Source organism: Fragaria vesca, linkage group LG2 (genome assembly GCF_000184155.1).
Source record: "Fragaria vesca subsp. vesca linkage group LG2, FraVesHawaii_1.0, whole genome shotgun sequence".
Classification (NCBI taxonomy): domain Eukaryota; kingdom Viridiplantae; phylum Streptophyta; class Magnoliopsida; order Rosales; family Rosaceae; genus Fragaria; species Fragaria vesca.
In genome coordinates, this window is record NC_020492.1 from 26,226,235 (window position 1) to 26,242,417 (window position 16,183).

The 16,183-nt window shown below is 39.0% G+C and overlaps 1 protein-coding gene and 1 non-coding gene across 3 annotated transcripts; both read right to left on the bottom strand.

Moving 5' to 3' along the window:
• Positions 1-487: 487 nt before the first annotated feature.
• Positions 488-3,362, bottom strand: LOC101297984. 2 transcript variants are annotated; one of them, XR_184049.1, is made up of 6 exons: positions 3,044-3,362; positions 2,846-2,899; positions 2,119-2,188; positions 1,913-2,007; positions 1,705-1,794; positions 488-748 (listed from the first exon to the last, which is right to left on the bottom strand). It is a non-coding gene; the product is annotated as an uncharacterized LOC101297984 (transcript). The 2 variants fall into 2 exon arrangements; XR_184050.1 differs by lacking the exon at positions 1,913-2,007 and having other exon boundaries at positions 524-748; positions 3,044-3,335.
• Positions 3,363-7,032: 3,670 nt separating this feature from the next.
• Positions 7,033-9,730, bottom strand: LOC101297119 (putative ribonuclease H protein At1g65750-like). The gene is made up of 3 exons (XM_004293001.1): positions 9,428-9,730; positions 9,130-9,320; positions 7,033-8,572 (listed from the first exon to the last, which is right to left on the bottom strand). The coding sequence occupies exons 1-3, from the start codon at positions 9,728-9,730 to the stop codon at positions 7,033-7,035; spliced, it is 2,034 nt and encodes a 677-aa protein (XP_004293049.1).
• Between the last annotated feature and the right edge of the window lie 6,453 nt (positions 9,731-16,183).

A 16,183-nucleotide genomic window follows, 5' to 3' on the forward strand; every position in this document is an offset into this window, starting at 1 on the left:
AAATTGTATATTTTGTTGTTTGAGAAAAAATGACATCCTTAAATTGCAAGAGCGGGAGATTTCCCGTAGCTATCTCACACTACAAAAATTAATTCAGTTAGCCACGACACAAAGCCGTCGCCAAAAGTCATTCTGCCATTGCAAAAGATCAACGGCAACGGCATTTTTTCCGTCGCCGTTGAGGGCGTGGCCGTTGCTTCTGGCTACGGCAACGAGACGTCACCACCGTATTGGCGACGGCACGCAGCGACTGCAAAGGCTGTCACTTATTTGGCAACGGCAAGTGGCGACTGCTTGCACCGTCGCAAATCACCCATTAGCGACGGCAATGCCGTCGCAAAATCCTATTTATGAATTTTAAAAAAAAATCTGGCAAGCATATAAGCATGCCAGATTTTTACTTTTAATTTTTCTTTTGGACAAAAGCTGTGGAAAAAGGATACAACATATTGAAAAAGAATTCACACTCGATTAAATGTCCTCAAATGCGAATTTTGCATAAGAACTATATAGAAGAGTTTTGTGGATAAAAGCTGTACAAAAAGTAAATGAAGCTCTATACAAGAGTTTACAGAACAATTCAAAGTACTTCTTTTCCTCTACTTCAAGATTATATAAGAGATAAGCTTACAGGTTTACAAACCAAAACTACAATGAAGTTAATAGCTCTTCTGTAGCATGTTCAGGCCTAGCACCAAGTGTTGATACACACTTTGTTCAGAGTTGCAAATCATCTGAAATTGTAAGGCTGCAGCATGAGCAAAGTAAAGTACGTAAATAAGACTACTATTGTTCAGGCCTATAATTTCTTGGTATATGATGATTAATGTGTACGTAAATAAGACTACTATTGCTCAGGCCTATAATTTCTTGGTATATGATTATTTATGTGCGAGTATAAAATGATTTCCATTCATATTAGACTACTATTAGTCAGATTAAAATTATCCAAATAATGTGCCTAGGTATTACCACACAACATACATTGAGGTTTGAGTTGTCGATAAATTAGGCATGTAACATTTAGCATTTAGGCCTAAACCCATTATTTCAAGAAAGTAATTAAGGTAGTTTCAACACATATTAATGAACTAGGTATATCTTTACACTTCACACACACACATGTATGTAGTGATAAACAGAAAACCACAAACCGAAGAGTTGATGATGTCTTGAGTAGTTGTTGCACATAGAAGAGTAAAACTTATTTAGCTTGAGTTTGAGCAAATCATTCATTCAATATGTGATTATGAGAAATTAATATTGCAGTAGCATTTTAGCAATAGAAGAAAACAATAAAAATGCACGATGCAAAGAACACGAAATCCTGTTGCACTGTGAGCCCAAAGAATGCCAATATCTTGATGTTTCTAAAGTAGATAAAATTTTACGATATAAAAACTGGAATACGATAAGGTGCTAAGATCTTCTGCCAAATACATCCACAAGATAGTAGATCAACCAAACATGTAAAAGTAATGTGAAACTGGAAGAAATTCAACGTGTAATCTAAACCTTAATGCAACTTCAACTTAAGAAATTCAAAGTGTTTTAATTGCCAATGTAAACATAGATGCCCAAATTTTTCATCATGAATAAGTATGGGAAACAAAAGAAACATGTAGGTTCAACATCTAGAGTAAACATTTAGGATCATTAAGTTCCAACATTAGAATTTAGAGTGCAAAACAGTTATGCAACTACCTTCTTGTTCCTTGACGAAGCTAACAATAACAGGCTGATTAGTTGCATATTTGCATGTTTAATGCCCAAGAGAAGTTGCTGGTTTCATCCCTGGTCACGAAAAGCTCATACCATTAAACAAGGTGCTTATGCAAATCATAAAACTTTAAATTTCAACACAGAAAAGAATGACAATATATATATATAACAATTGAGATGTTAAGTTTACCACAAAATGTGACTACACTCGTATATTTGTGAGATACCAATGCACATCTAGCTGCTGAAAATGCTCCAAAATGATATGCAGTTATAGCCATCCTACTACAATAAGAACATGAAGCCTTGACCATTTGTCTTTTAATTAAAAGCACCCATAATTCATATATGTGTACTCAATAAAACCACACAGGCAACAACTATATAGTTCCTTACCAAATCTTCTTCTCCACAGATGCAGTCCATAGTATATGTTTTCCCTCATCAACAATCACGTAGACGTTACCTACACGGGCACCAATAATTAACATTAGTTGTTTCTACCATGTACTTCTACTATGTTCCACTGATTTGATCCCTATGAGCTTCATGCAAGAAAAATCATGGAGAGTCCTGATCAATATGGACTGATCAACCATGCTCAAGTACTTCATAAAGCCGAGACCATATCAAGCTCTATACCACTGAATTTAAAAATCCAACCCTTTAATATGACCAGTGTAGTAAAGTTGGACTGAATGCACCTCATCCTCTGCAATTCTAACGAAAATCCAACCACTCAAGAGTCTACCTATTAAAGCGCTTGATTTAAAAGTGCGTAAACAAGCTTAGATATACATATGCATATATTATAGTTCAGCAATTGATCAAAATTCATTAAGAAAAGTAGATTATTTCTAACTGAACAATAACAAACAAATTACGTTAGGAAATGATACTTCTAGAGGCTTAAAGAACAAGCCTTTGATAGTACAAATTCATCTAAGACATGAAATACATATCAAATGAAATTCTAAAATGCTAGAAAAGATCACAGTAATACAACACTAAGCAGTCTAGCTGTTTCTTTTTCCATTTTGTGTTAATGCAATTACAATTGTAAAAAATGGGAACAACCCAGATCGAATTCAACAGAATGTTGCAAGAAAATCAAGAGAGGTACCTGTCCACACCAGAAGAAGCCGTCATAGTTTGATGGGTAAGGGAGATATTTTCTCTGCGAAATTTGGGTTGTATTCACTGTAAGTGTAAACCAATAGAAAGCTAGACTAGATTTACAGAGGAAAATTAGGAAATCGACTTTGATTTCAGAAGAAAGATGAAGAAATCGATAGAAAAGAAAAAGGAAGAGAAGGATTACCAAGGGTGAATAGCAGGTGACCGGAGACGAGGAAGCTCGTTGGAAAAGCAAAGTCCGACGAACTGTCCTTATTTAATTCGAATTAGAGAGGACCCCAAATGTGTGAACCAAAACTGGGTTAGGGTAGAGGACGGAGAGAGGGTGCGAATAGTATGGTGGGAGGTGAAGATGTTGCCGGACGGTGGCGAAAACTCGGCTGCAGAGGACGGTGACAAAAACTCGGCTGCAGAGGACGGTGGCAAAAACTCGGCTGCGGCGGGCTAAGGTTTCGACTCTAGTCTCTCTCTCTCTCTCGTTCTTGACTGAAGGAGGCAAGGAGCTAGAAAAGGGAATTGAAGAATAGAATAGGGTTTTTACGTTTTATACTTGACCAATGGTCCAGATGAAGTCAGGATGAAAACAATGGTTTCCATTAAACCAGGAGTTCACATTTTCTCACCACCGCGCCATATGCCGTCGCAAAGTTTATATTTTTTCGCCACGGCTCCATATTGCCGTCGCAAAGTTCACATATTTTTGCCACGGTGCGAAGTTGCCGTCGCAAAATCATTTTAATTTAGCGACGGTTGTTTTACCGTCGCAGCGCCGTCGCAAAACTTAGACCAATGGCGACGGCTAATCTCCGCCATGGCAATTTGGTGTGGCTAACTGAATTCTCTTTGTAGTGTCAGCCTTAATTTTTTCCCTATCCATTTTACAAATCAGACAACGTAAATTGTATATTTTGTTGTTTGAGAAGAAATGACATCTTTAAATTGCAAGAGCGGGAGTTTCCCGCTGCTACATCTCAACCTTAATTTTTCCCTATCCATTTTACAAATCAGACGACATAAATTGCATATTTTGTGTTGTCTGAGAATAAAGAAAATAGAGACATTCACTTAATAATCGTGAGGGCGGGAAATTTACTGCTACTTTTCATTCTAACGAGCCACTCTTTAAAATAACTCTAGTTTTCACTCACACAACGCATAAAAGCACTAAGAGTTGTCTAAATATGGGAGGCTCATCATACGAAAACACGTCAAAATGCAATACTCTAAACATTTTTTTTGATTTTGTCGACACTCGTATAATCATATGGTTATTATGCATGAACTCATACAATAAGTGGTGTCAATTATATCATGATGGTTTGGCTCCCCATAGTGAAAGTAAGTGTAATTAGAGTTGACCGCATTGATCGACACTCATGTAATACCGAAAATTGATGACATTTCTACCACAATCATGCTTTAATATCGTAAACATGTCTATACGGTTCGATTTTCAAAATTTCATTTCCTCAATGGTGTCTCTCTAAATAAACACACATTTATATAATATGTACTACACATGTTATGTCACATTATGTGCCACATAGGAAACATGTTATACCTCATTAGTAGGTTGATTGTGATATAGATGTTTAGGATCAAAATCATGAAAATTTGACCATTAGATATAATTATGATAGTGAAGTATAGTAGTGTAACAAAATTCACAAATTTTCAGAAACGTTTGGGTATCGATCAACTCGGTCAACCATAAATTCAACAATATTAATTTTACGTCACACATCAGTATTAAAACAGAACCGTTGTGGCACTACAATAGGAAATTTATTAGGGTTTAGAGTATTTTAGAGTTAGAGGTTACGAAGCATATAACGTAATATTGAAAACAATTGTGTGATATACCTTCACACAACATTTCTTAGTTGATTGTTGTGGGATGAAAAACTTAAAGTAGAATTGCCAAATGTAAGAGAAGGGCTTTATCATGACACGAAAATACATTATACAACCAAAACTGAAAAGTCGTTGTGTGATTGTTAAAAATACTATACTCTCACACAACAAGTTTGAGTGTTCCGTTGTTACATCAAAACCACCAAGGCTATCGTTCAAAAAAAAATTAGGTTTTCAGAGGATGTAAGAGCAATTTTAAAACAAAAAGTCTGCAGCCTAGCATGAGAGATACATCGAACAACAGATGTATAAAAAGTATTGTGTGATAGTTTAAATTGTATACATTCACACAACATTTATTTGTTTCACTGTTGTGTAACAACACCCAGTTATATGTCAAACTAGAGTGGGGTTAGAAGCAAAATGGGCCTCATTTTTATCTTCATTCAGACAACAAAATATTGTCCAAAATGTTGTACTAGTTTAAGAAAAAAAAATTAGAATGATCTCAGACTATCCACACAACGGATGAATATTTCTGAACGTTGTATGAAGCATTTTTGAAATTTGTACAACTCTGCTATTGTGTACCGTTGTGTGAAAAGTGTCGTTTGTTTCACTTATTGGCGTAGTGTGAGTTTAGGGCTTCAATACCCTAACTCCCAAAATAGAATCACTCACTACCCATAAACAAATACATCATCAAATACATAAGAAGTTAAGAGAAGGGTTAGAGAAGAGAGGAACACAAGCGAGATTCTCAAATTGCTACATGCAACTATGAACCCACTTGAAATTAAGCTCCCTCTCTTTACCAATCTTGAATCTCCCTTGTGGTGATGATGAACCTTTGATGCTTGTAGGTGAGCTCTTCTTGAATTCTCAAAATAAAACTAACTAAAATGAAGAGATGAAGGGATGAAATGGGAAATGGGATTGGTGGTCACTCACAGGAAAAGGTAGAGCCCTTCCCTTCACTGTGTGCGGCTACTCTCCCCGAGCAAGAAGTGAGAATCAGATCTTATATATGAAAAGGGTTGGCTAGGTTTGTGACTGAATTGTGATGAGAGAGTAGAGGTGTCACGTGTCGCGAACTGAATGGAGAAGAGGACCAAAAGGGATTTAGTTTTGGTGCTGCACGGTTGCACAAGATTTGTTCACCTCAATTAATCATACAATGATCAATTAATCATGCTATGATTAATTAGCTTAACAAATCTCTAGTTCTCTTTAATTTCCGCTCAAATCCATGTGCTCCAATTTTGCTCAAATGTCACCATTTTCTATCTGAAATCCAAATTTCTGCTTATTTCCTACAAATGAATAAAAATAGAATAAATTACATAATAATTAAAATAAAGATTAGCTAAATTCTAGTATTTTTATGGTAATTACGTGTATAAAAATGCACGTAATCAGTGGCCTGATAAATTTGTTCCTAATATATTTTCAAAATGATAGGACACTCCTAGGCATTGAATGTCATCAACTAAGTTCAATTTTTCTGAAGGCTCTTTCTCTGGAACCATTAGCATCATTTTCACTTGTCTTTTAAGTTCTTGGAATTGTTGCTTGAGACTGAAGTCCACTTCCTACTCAGGCAATTTCAAGAAAAGAGAAACTGTGTTAAAATCAAACTGGTTCACACACTTATAATAGCTCTAATTTTTAAAGTTCAGTATAGAGGGAAAATTCAAGAAAGAAAAACAGTCTGATCAAATGGGTGAAAATCAAACCAACAGATGCTCTAATTGTATAAATATACTACAGGAATTGCTATATATCTACCGCCGTAGCGTAAGAGAGAAAGAGATCTCCCCAAATGCTTGGAGTGTAATTAGCTAAAGGCCTGGCATTTCGCGTTTGAGATTGAGATGCTTAAATTTTTTTTTTTTGGTCAAGACAAAGATTTCATTGAAGGCAAGAAAAAGCCAAAAGAACAGAAACAACAACAGCAAGAAAAAAGCAGCAGAACAGACTATACAGCTCACACCAGAGCACAAAGGAAAGCCACACAGGGCACAAAACTAAGGGATAGGTGGACCTGGCTGCCCATCACTTCTTAAAACAGAGATAAGAGAAGAGGGAGGGCTAGACGCCCATTCATGAGAGCATAATCTCATCTTAGCTAGCTTTGCCGCGGCATCAGCAACACGGTTGGCTTTTCTTGGAATCCAGTTCCAACTTACATCAGCAAAAAGGAGTTTCAAAACAGCAATCTGGTCAAGCATAGTCGAAATTCTCCAATTCTGATATAGGACTTGATGGCAGAGAACACCTCATAGCAATCTGGTCAAGCATAGGCGAAATTCTCCAATTCTAAATAGAGGACTTGATGGCAGAGAACACCTCATAGCAATCCCCCTCAACCACAATAGATTGGAACCTTAGGCGCTTTGCAAGCTGAAGTCCCCGCACCACTGCCTCCGCCTCCATTTCAATAGTTGAATTGTACTTCCCATAAAGGCTTGCCCCAGCAAGGCACGCTCCTCTATGATTCCTAATTACAATCCCAATTCCGCTAATCTTTGTCTGATCATCCCAAGCTCCATCCATGTTAACCTTTACAACATGATTCGGAGGGGGACACCAGTCGTTGCTAGCACTTTGAGAAGAAGTCATATTAAGGGACTTAAGATTAGACACCTGAGCTGCACCCCACTCCCCAAAATTGTGTTTTATCTTCTCGATGACCACTTTAGGATTCGGCTTTCCATGACTCATCACAATCTCATAACGGTGCTTCCAAATCTCCCAAAGGTGCCATAGAATAAGCTGCAAACAGAATTGTTTATCATCGGCCAAGAAAGCTCCCTTTTTATCAGTCTCCAATAACCACTTCTCCAAGGTAGTGATACTTTGCTTATTTAGGGAATAGCCTGCCAAGCTACCAAACCAAACCAGCTCTGTCCATTCACAAAGAAGAAGACAATGTTCTATAGTTTCTGGAAAGAGACCACAGATTTTGCATAAGGGGGAGTTCCCTATATTCCTCTTGTGAAGATTCTCACAAGTTGGAAGAGCGTTAGCCAAGGCTTTCCAAGTGAAGTTTGAAACCTTTGGTGCCAGCTTGGATCCCCAGGCTATCTTCCAGACATGAGGATCAACCTTGTGAGAAGTGGATGCCTTGATTGAAGCTTTAGGAACCCAAGCTGAGAGAGTTTTGTAGTAACCGCTTCTGACAGAATAGTTCTCGCTCTTGGAATGAGGCCAAACAAGAACATCTCTTTCTGAAGCAGCTCCAATGGGGATGGCCTTAATTGAGTTGAAATCTGAATCCCTTAAGAAGGGTTTAAGATGATCAATCTGCCATTCCCTATTCTCATCAATCACCTCTGCTACCAAGAGTGGCGTAAACCTGTTTGAAGTGTCAATCGGAATGATTGAACCCCCAATAGAGTTCGGCACCCAACGATCTTTCCATACTTCAATTGACTGCCTGTTCCTTACTTGCCAGAAGGCATTTGAGGTGATTGTGTCTTGGCCAGCTAAAAGGCTATTCCAAACCCAAGAAGGACGCGACCCTTTCTTTGCATGCACAAAATTTGAATTCTCAAAATATCTTCCTTTTAGAACACGGCACCAAAGAGAGTTAGGGTTCTTAATAAGTCTCCAGCATTGCTTTCCTAGGAAAGCCTTGTTGAAAACAGCCAAGTCCTTGAAACCAATACCCCCAGCAGATTTGCTCTTGCAAACAGAATCCCAGGACCTGAAGTGAATTTTCGGTTTGGAGCCTGAGTACCCCCACCAAAAGTTAGCTATGTCCGAGTTGATAGCCTTGCACAAAGTACCTGGCATGAGAAAAATTGCCATTGGATATGATGGCACCACCATGGCCTCCAATTTTATGAGAATTTCCCTGCCAGCAAAATATTGGCTTTCCAACCCTCTAATTTCTGTCTTAAACGCTCTTTAACATAAGCAAGGGCCTTTCGCTTGGAACTTCCCCAGAGAGTGGGAAGCCCTAGATACACCCCTAGATTCTCATTTACTGGAATCGATAACACCTCTGCTATTGCTTCCCGAGTATTCACTAGAGTATTAGAAGAGAAGAAAACTGAAGACTTTTCATAATTTATAGACTGACCTGAAGTCGAGCAAAACACTTCGATTATCTCTTTCAGGGCAAGACAATTCGGGGCATTAGCCTTCAAAAAGAAGAGCGCATCGTCTGCAAAAAATAGATCAGAGAGTCCCGGGCAACTTCTGCTTAACTTTATTCCACAAAGTAGGCCGGACTGGGTGGCACTTGAAATGTTCCGAGACAACACTACTCCAATTAGAAGTAAGAGGTAGGGAGAGAGAGGGTCTCCTTGCCTCAAACCTCTAGCCGGAGAAAAGCTTTTGCCTTGCTTTCAGTTAAGGAGCAGGGAAAAAGTAACCGAAGTCACTACTTGCATGACCAATTTGACCCACCTCGGCTCAAAACCGAACTTCAAAAGAGTTGCTTCAAGGAAATCCCACTCCACACGGTCATACGCCTTATTCATGTCCAACTTCAACGCCATCTCATGATTTGAGCTCGCCTTCTTCAATTTCAGATAATGATAGACCTCATGTGCCACAATGAGATTATCTTGAATTTGTCTCCCAAGAACAAAAGCATTCTGAATTTCAGAGAATATGAGAGGGATGATAGGCTTTAGGCGGTTGGCAATGAGTTTAGACAGGATTTTGAGTTATTACACAAGCTAATTGGGCGGAATTGGTTTACTGTCTCTGGAAGGGGAATTTTAGGGATCAGAACAATGTTTGTTCTTCTAATGGAACTGAGATTGGCCTCTCCCCTCTGAAATCTAGCCACACCATAATTAATATTGTCTCTAACTACCTCCCAATACTGGTGATAGAACCTCCCTGGGAACCCATTCGGCCCGGGGGCCTTGAAATTACCCATCTGTTTCACTGCTCTTTGGACTTCCTCCACAGAAAAAGGGCAAGTGAGAGCTGAGTTTTGGGAATCAGAGATTGAAGGCTCAATTTGGGATAGGCAATTGTCTAGGTTTCTCGGCCCCATTGAAGAATACAGATTACTAAAATAAGATGTGAAGGCATCTCTGATTTGTGGCTCCCCAGTAATCCATTCAGTCTTACCCAAGCATAAGCTGCTAACTTTGTTTCTCTGCCTTCTGTTGAGTGGTAAGGTGAAAAAACTTTGTGTTTCTATCTCCTTCACATAACCACTTGATTCTAGATCTCTGCTTCCAGAAGCACTCTTCTCTCTTCCATGCTCTTTCCAAGTGTGAAAGGATCACCTTTTCTCTAGCAATCAAAAGAGGAAAAGACTTACCCTCTTGCAAGCCTTGCAACTCCCACGATAAAGCTTTGATCTCTGCACTACTATTTGGAAATTTCAACTTACTCCAAGTCAAAAGACTAGTGCGACAAGCCCGTAAATTTGAGTCCCACAGAGAGAAGGGTTCCAAGAGAGAGTCAGAAACCCAAGAGGACTTGATCACTTCCTCGCATTTCGGGTCCTCAGCCCAACCTGCTTCGAAATGGAACAAATTGGGGCCTTTACAAACACGGGCCTGTGCATAAAGAATGAGGGGACAGTGGTCTGAACCCACCCTTGGTTCATGAATCACCCTCGCCTCCGGCCAAGAACAAAGCCAACAGTCATTACCTATTACTCTATCCAACCTTTCCTTTGTCACCTCATCCACATTTTCCCTCCTGCTTTCCCAGGTGAGCTTCGGCCCTATGAACTTCAGGTCAATGAGAGCAAACTTATCCATGAAATCTCTGAGATATCTCGGGCGGTTCCAGTGCCAAGGAATGCCCCCCTCCTTCTCATCATTTGAGACAATTTCATTAAAATCCCCGAGACAAATCCAAGGGATTGAATTAGAAACATCCAGGCAGGAAAGAGATGACCAGAAAGCTTCTTTGTCTTCAGGGTATGGAGGACCATAGAAAAAGGTGACTCTGATGGTAGAATTTAGATTGGTGAAGACAATGAGAGTATCAATGAGATTTCTGTCCTTATAAATTATATCGATCGAGACCTCAGGCCTCCACCACAAAGCTAGACCACCCGCACCATTTAAAGAGGGATCAATTGTTATACCGCTTGTAATACTTCATCTGACGTCGAAGATTGTTAACTCGGTAACTTGGTTGCTTAGTTTCAGATAAGAACACCACGGACGGAGAATGGGAGCATATCATCTCCCCTAGCTTCTGAACTGTCAAGGCCCGTCCAAGACCTTGACAGTTCCACGCCATGGTTTGACTCATTGATCCCTTGTGGCTGTAGGCCAGCCACCACCGCCATTAAAGTGTGAGTCGGAATCCAACTCCAGACCAAAAGAAAGTATCCTCGAATTTAGCTCCGAAGAATCCTCAAGAAATTCAACAGTAACATCATGAAAATTTTCAAAATTGAAATCAGTACCTGGATACTCTGAAGCCCTTCTTCCATGGCCCCGACCTCCAACTGAACCTCTCCCACGGATTGAAGAGCTTGGAACAGATCTACCACCTCTAGAGAAACTACCCCTCCCCCCCTCCGATTTCCTCGACCTCATCCCCTAGATCAAGTGGCCATGTGAGTAGACTGAGATTGGACAATTGGAGAAATATCCTCGTCCGAGGAGGACGGGAGAGAGATGGAAGGGGTGACAGAGGCATTTCTGGGTTTGGAATGAAAAGTGTGTTGATTTGGTGATTGTCGTTCTGAATGAGGGAAGGCTTCAATCCGGATTGACGGGAGGGCTGGGCCTTTGCCTTTTGTTGGGTCTCTAGGGAGGGGTGGTATAGGATTAGGCCTTGGGCTAGGCCTAGATAAATCAGAAATGGTCCCGAGAAAAAGACCCAAACTCTTCAGCTCCGTGACTCTGCTGCTCCAACCCTCATGAACTTTGGCAGTTGTGATTGCGACCTTGAGCTAATTAGGACTAGGAAAAGGAATCACTTTGGAGTTTGTCTCAGGAGCAGATAATAGATAGCGACTTGAACCTGGGAGCGTCTCGGGGCTGGTCAAGAAATTTGAAATTTGAACGTTACTAACAGCATCTTCAGAGTTTGAAACCCGAGGCATCGGATGTGACACAGATGGCCTGATTCCGACGTCAGAGTTGTGGCGACTATGCCTGAGATGGTTTGAATATGGATCGCCGCATCCCACCGTTCTCCTAGAACTCGGCTTTCGCCGATGAACCCTTGCCGGACGATTGAGCCAAGATTGCGGCTTGGAAAGAAGGGACTTCCTCCGCATCCATGGACTGTACCACTCAGTCTCCGGATTCTGTCCATGTAACACCCCGGACCCAATTTTACCCATTTACTGGGTATTCTTCGAGTTATTTAGGAATTTAACAGTGTTCGGTAATTTGGTGATTTAACAATCGAGTTTATTTTCGAGTTTTTCTCAAAATGTTAAATTCTTCTTTTAAAGCCCTGATATTGTAGCACGCGACAATACAAGTTCACTAATGTCCTCGGATTTTTTTTTTCGGAGCTTCAAGCTAGTTTCTACGATTTATTGAAGGTAGGTAAAAGAAATCTATTTTTCTGAAATTAGGATATAACTTTTAATTTGGGCTGTTAGATCATCTAGAGTTTTGATCTAGACCATTAGTTTAAGGGTAAAAGGAAGAGAAGAGGTTGAGTTGATCAAAAGCCCATTTTCGAGCGTTGACCCATCCCTCCTCTCTCTCGTCTCTCCTCGACTCTCTCTCTCTCTCTCTCTCTCCCCACCGTTGAGCAACAACAATTCTAGCAGCACCGGACGGCGAGACCGCCACCGAAGTGATCCTCTCCTCCTCCTCAACTCAGCCCAGCCCTTTAATCCGGAAGACATCCACTTTTGGAGGAGATCGATGGAGGAGGACGGTGATTGTCCTTTACTGTTTTTCGGCGAGGGCTTGGGCTCCGGTCACCGATCAACCTAGCGACGGTGAGTCCCTTCCTCCTCTCTTCCTTCTGCACAGTCTAGTGCTTTATTTCCTTCAAATCGAGACCTAACTCAGAAATCCCCTTCTGTGTTTCTGGGTTTCTTGAGCTTCTTTTCCGGCGACTGTGTTCTTCGTGTTCTAGTGGTCACCATGGGCTCTGGCGAGCGTTTTGCATCCTTGGCGAAGTTGAGGCATAGAGTTGGGAAGCTTGGGAACAACTGCTGTGGTGCGGCATCGTGGCAGAGGGATTACATGTCGATTTCAAGTAGGGAGGAGCTGCTGAGTTCTTTGGTTTTGGAATAGATTTAAGGTAAGTTTAGTTTTTGGGGCTTTGAGATAGATTGTGGATTTTTGTGTTGGTGAATTGAGGCTGATTTCATTTGTTTTTGGTTGTTGTTTGTCGATAACTTGGAAGTTGGAGAATATAAGGAGACTATGGCAAAATTTCCGACAAGTGGCCGGAATCCGGCTGGGTATTCCGGTCAGTCGCCGGATTCCGGCAATGCAGCAGTTCCAACAAAATACGTGAAGGTAGCTGGCAACTTTCCTTTTTCGTTTAAGTTGTAGTTTACAGTTTAGGAAAACCTGCCATATTGAGAAAATTTCTATTATGGGAAACTCTCTATTTATGGAAACCCATTTTTGGGTGCCCTTAGTGATTTATGGTGAGAAGTTGTGTAGAGAGGAAATGAATGAGGATTGTATGGATGAAAAATCAGTTGTATTTGTGTTGTGATCGTCAATTTCTCAGATTAAGAAAATTGGATAAATGAGGAATGGAGTTAGTGAAAGGTTTGTTCTTATTTAAGAACTAAATGATTTCAGGTGAAGCAAATAATTGAATTATTAAAAATGGTTGTTGGAATTGAATTGGTTGGTTAAGAGTATTCAAGGTAACCTGAATTATTAAGTCGAAGGTTAAACTGGAATTGTCGAAACATCGTTAGTTGACTAACCATAAATCCATTGGTCAAACTTGGTCAATCCTGATCAACTCAATAAACCGAGTCAAACTAGGAAGAAGTCGAATCGTTAATTATCATTGGAGTCCGGTCTGACCAATTTATTCTTTTGTTTATCGTCAGACGTGGGATTGACTAGAGAGTGTGATTAGTTGGAGGCAGCGCTCGAGGAGTATTCTGAGCATTCGAAGGCTTAGGCCTAATACTGTGAGTGGACCTTTGTTTTAATTGAAAAGCATACGATGAATTATTTTGTTGATCATTTATTTCTTTTGCTGAGATTTATTTCTTTCTTAGATATTTGACAATTTTTCTCATTTGGAGAGTTCCCGAAAATGAAATTTTCGGTGGTTATGTATATTGGATGTTTATGTGGGTAGTATATAAATGCTAGCTAGCCATACGTGCTTGGTCCGTCATAATGAGGTAAAATTTCATTATGGCGTGACGTGAGTGTTAGACACAAGCGTCATAGCCCTATATGAAAACTACTTTTTATCTGGTTCATATAGGTTTTCATATAGGGAGTCCACACGTATATACATTCGTGCTTTTCCGTCATAATGAGATAAAAATCCATTATGGTGTGACATGGAGCGTTAGACGCAAACGTAGTAGCGTTATATGAATTTCTATTTTTCTTATTCCTTCATAGAATTCGTACAAAGAGTATGACGAGTATAAATACATACACTTATATATATATATATATTTATATATAATTTACCCTGAGAGGCTTTATTTTGTGAAGTTTGGAGACTAGCCGGAGCTAGTCATGTAATTGCCAATCGATGATCGAGTTGAAAGCTTTTGAGCTGCCGCATGCAGTATATTTTCTATGAAATTCAATTTGGGAATGCATAAATATTTGTTAATTTATTTTTGTCCACTCACTCTAACGTTTTTAAATGTTTTCCCCTAGGCCCTTCTTTTTAAAAATGCCCAGTATGCAGGTTAGCATAGTTGAGATCAAGCGTACCTGGAGAAGAGGCATAGTCAATAGTATAGCTTCCGCTCATTTTTATATTTCTAGTTCTTTTCCTCTCAAATAGAGTTGCTCTGAAATGTGATTGTCGGTGGTGGGTCTATGCTTATTAAAGTTAGTAAATAGATTGGGAGATGTTGTGATTTGAGGAGCACAAAGGCTCCAGGAGTTTAAGGTTGGATTTAGATTTTCAGAAGTGTTTGCAGGTAATATTAGTAAGGGTTGTCTATTTTCAAGTGAGGTTATGCCGAATTTTCGATAAACTTTCTTTGGAAGTGGTCCCTGCACACTAGTGGCTTATGGATCTTAGCCGATGGAAAAATTAAATTCAATCGGCTAAGATTTTCTTAGCCAACGAACCTACTTTCGTAGGAAAGGTGAACCGATCCGTCGGCTATGATTTTCTTATCCGACCAAAAAATTTGGACTGGAATTTCCGTCGGCTAAGTGGATCTTAGTTGACGGATAATTCATGGCGGTAAGTATTCGTCGGCTAGGATGTTTTCAGTCAACGGAAACATTTTCCGTCAACTTAGGCTTACTTAGTCGACTGAAAAATCAGTCGGTTAAGAAGATAAAGCTGAATTATTCTCTGACAACGCGCAGAAGGAATCTTCCGCTCAATTTTCAAACCCGCTCGACATAGAATGCATCATTTCTGCAAAAACCTCCTCCTCTATCACCTGCTCTAAATAAAACACCTCCCCGACGTCGCCGAAACACCTCTCGTCATGAATTGAAGTTCAAGTAACTAATCTAGCTAGCATTTTGATCGTTGGTACATATTCTTCAACCTTTGTTATACATTTTCAACGGAATTCAGTTCACCGGTCATATTTTCCGGCGAACTCTCCGGCTATATTCGTTTAATTTGTATTTTTATTGTGTGTTTGTGTGTGTGTATATATATACATATATACGATTAATTATATATGGTTTGATTAATATATTCTATATATATTAATTGTGTGTGGATTATTGATTATATATATATATATGCATGTATACGTATAGTGTGTGTATATATATATATATGGATGTATATATATGTGTGTGTAATTTTTAATTTGTTGATTGTATATATTAATTTTCTTTATGCAAATCATATATGTATATATAGATTATATTATTTATGTTGTAGAAAATGATGATGTTTATTAAATCAATGTATGTATAGGTATATATAAATATATATATATATATATATATATTATGTATGTGATTAATGTATTCATTATCTTTTTTTATGTAAATCATCATGTGTATTAAATGATCGATATTTTGATGATGATATTTTCATGGTGATATATTAAAACAATATTTATTTTCGTGATAATATTTTCGTTTATGATCGATTATATTAAATTTGTGTTTGAGATCATATATATATTTCATTTTGTTTATGCTTACATTAAATTTTTTATTTTCAGTTTGTGCTTAGATATATTTAAGAATAAATTTCAGTTTACTCCCTTGAACTTTAGGTCTAAAATTAGTCCGATACCTTATCTTTTTTTTAATCAGTTTTATCCCTAAACTTTCAAAATGACATCAATCTCGACCAAAATGACTAAAATAGCCCTTGTTAATCTTTTTACCTTAATTTTTTACCCTCTCTCTCTCTC